This window comes from Callorhinus ursinus, unplaced genomic scaffold, assembly GCF_003265705.2.
Source record: "Callorhinus ursinus isolate GAN/ISIS: 27379988/994484 unplaced genomic scaffold, GSC_fseal_2.0 scaffold2, whole genome shotgun sequence".
In the NCBI taxonomy this organism is placed as follows: Eukaryota; Metazoa; Chordata; class Mammalia; order Carnivora; family Otariidae; genus Callorhinus; species Callorhinus ursinus.
The window spans coordinates 36,039,730-36,042,395 of NW_027397064.1; the positions used below are offsets into that span (position 1 = coordinate 36,039,730).

Consider the following 2,666-nt stretch of genomic DNA (forward strand, 5'->3'; position numbering starts at 1 on the left):
TTTTTTTTTTTTTTAGATTTTATTTATTTATTTGAGAGAGAGAATGAGATAGAGCATGAGAGGGGAGAGGGCCAGAGGGAGAAGCAGACTCCCCGCTGAGCAGGGAGCCCGATGCGGGACTCGATCCCGGGACTCCAGGATCATGACCTGAGCCGAAGGCAGTCGCCTAACCAACTGAGCCACCCAGGCGCCCCTTCAGTGTGTTTTCTTAAAACCTTTAAGGTGGTGTTACTTCCTTTGAAGTCTAAGAGTATGAACTTATTCTTTATACCCGCCACAAACTTGTTATCTGATGTTTGTACTCAGTTGGGTGTTGAATAAATAGCTCAGTGATTTGTCGTAAACATAAATGCAGTTAAAATGGGAGATGATAGAATTCTTACTCTAGGTTTGAAAAAAAATTTTGTTCCTTCTCCCCAAATTGCATTTTTGAATGAAACTTAAAATTTATAAGGAAAAGGATTTAATTATAGTTATCTCTTACATACCAGGATTGAATTACTTTTTCAAGTCTGTTAAGTTTATAGAATTTAAAATGAGATATTACTGTTATTCATATCGAAGAGTCATGTGTCCCCTCTTTAGTATCATACCGAAATGTACACGGCACATGGCGCTTTTGCTCATACTCCTTTCACAGGTTAATTAGGAAATATGGTTTATTTTTTAACCACAGTGAGGTTTGAATCATTAAAGTAAATGTGCTCAAGTAGAATTATGTCATTCTAAAGGCATTCTATATCAGATACCTAAGGTATGAGATGACTGCACTGAATTTGTAATTTAGTTTCTAATTAGGGCAGGCAAATATTTGTAAAACTGAGACTATATCTTAACAAAGAGCTTTTTTCCCCACCCTGTTACAGGGACCTTGTGCACAGGCAGACGGCTAGTGCAGTGGTGCAACACATGTCACTTGGGGTTTATGGATTTGGTTGTGAAGATTCACTGAATCACTTGTTGAACTATGTATGGCCCAATGTGTTTGAGACATCTCCCCATGTAATTCAGGCAGTTATGGGAGCCCTGGAGGGCCTGAGAGTTGCCATTGGACCATGTAGAATGTTGCAGTATTGTTTACAGGTAAGGTTAAGATTTTTAAGGGGTTACTCAGAAAAATAATTTAGTTGAATTAAGTCACTATTCCTAATTAGGAGTAGGGTATTGGGAAGACATTTGTCGGGGGAGGAGAGATTACATTTTGTCTTTGCGTGTTGCAATTTTGTGCATTTGTCAGGTTTTTTTTTTCCTCTTAAAGGGAAATGTTTGGAATCCTCTCTTTGTGGGTTTTTTGGTTAGTTGTGCTAAGGTTATGTATGTTATTGAAAATTGAAATAATATATAACTTTTAATTATTCTAGGGTTTGTTTCACCCGGCCCGGAAAGTCAGAGACGTGTATTGGAAAATTTACAACTCCATCTACATTGGTTCACAGGATGCTCTCATAGCACATTACCCAAGAATCTACAACGATGATAAGAACACCTATATTCGTTACGAACTTGACTATATCTTATAACTTTATTGTTTATTTTGTGTTTAATGCACAGCTGTTTCACCTCTTAAACTTGCTTCGATTTGGTGATGTAAACTTTTAAACATCGCAGATCAGGTAGAACTGGTCATAGAGGAAGAGCTAGAAATCAGTAGCATGATTTTTAAATAACCCGTCTTTGTTTTTGATGTTAAATAGTAAATGCCAGTAGTGACCAAGAACACAGTGATTACACATGCTATACTGGAGGGATTTCATTTTTAATTCATCTTTATGAAAATTTAGAATTCATTCCTTGTGTTTAAAGGGAATGTTTAATTGAGAAATAAACATTTGTGTACAAAATGCTAACTTGTGTGTGTTTTTTGAACATGACTTGTAAAATGCGGAACTTTGAAAAGTATTGGTTTGTGTAGATTAAGTGGCTTAATTTTATTTTCTGTTACCTGGTTTATAGAAAGTAGCTAGAATATAAACTATATAAAGTGATGGCATCTTTGTCAAATTCCATTGTTCTGTTGATAATGACATCAAGAAGAGTAGCTTTGGGGGTGTTCACCTCAAACTAGCACAACCGTTCCATCACCATAGAAAATATAGCACCTTTGCTAGCCTGTCTTGCATAATACTATTTTGCACTTACATAGCGCCTTTCATCTCTTGATTTCTCAAAATGCTTTATGAACATACTTAAGAGAAGTGATTCAAGTCCTCTCTAACTCTTGAGTCTGTGGTTAGAAGGTGGGGAAGGTATCTTTACTTCAGATCTGCTTTCTACCTAAGTATTTGCTAATAGAATAAGACAATCTCTGGGCTCTTTCCCATGTCATAAGCCACTACTCAACAATGTATCCAGTAAATACTTGTTGAACACTTGCTGTATACCAGTCACTGTGCTTAGTGTAGGGGATGCAAAGGTGCTTTTGACCTGCCCCTTGCCCTTAAGGAATTCAGTATAATGGAAAAGAGACACAGCTAGTGACTTATGTACTATTACTTATGTACTGTGATACACAATGGCAGCGGCTAAAATCTCTAGGTTTGCTTAAATTGATCTATAGATGTCAAGCATAAATTGAAACCATTTAATTCTAGAGGAACCAAGCATTAAGGCAGTACTTACTGGCAACAACTTCAAATATATTTTCAGCTTTTCCTAATTTCCTGATC

The 2,666-nt window shown here is 36.6% G+C and overlaps 1 protein-coding gene across 2 annotated transcripts in view; it reads left to right on the forward strand.

Annotated features, from left to right (window-relative positions):
• Positions 1–1,847, forward strand: part of SF3B1 (splicing factor 3b subunit 1) — a 54,008-nt gene extending 52,161 nt beyond the window's left edge. For both annotated transcript variants that reach the window (XM_025894142.2, XM_025894153.2), the window contains 2 exons: positions 867–1,083; positions 1,362–1,847. In XM_025894142.2, coding sequence (XP_025749927.2) covers positions 867–1,083; positions 1,362–1,520 — 376 coding nt within the window. In that variant the 3' untranslated portion in view covers positions 1,521–1,847. The remainder of the gene's footprint in view (positions 1–866; positions 1,084–1,361) is intronic.
• The last annotated feature ends 819 nt before the right edge of the window (positions 1,848–2,666 follow it).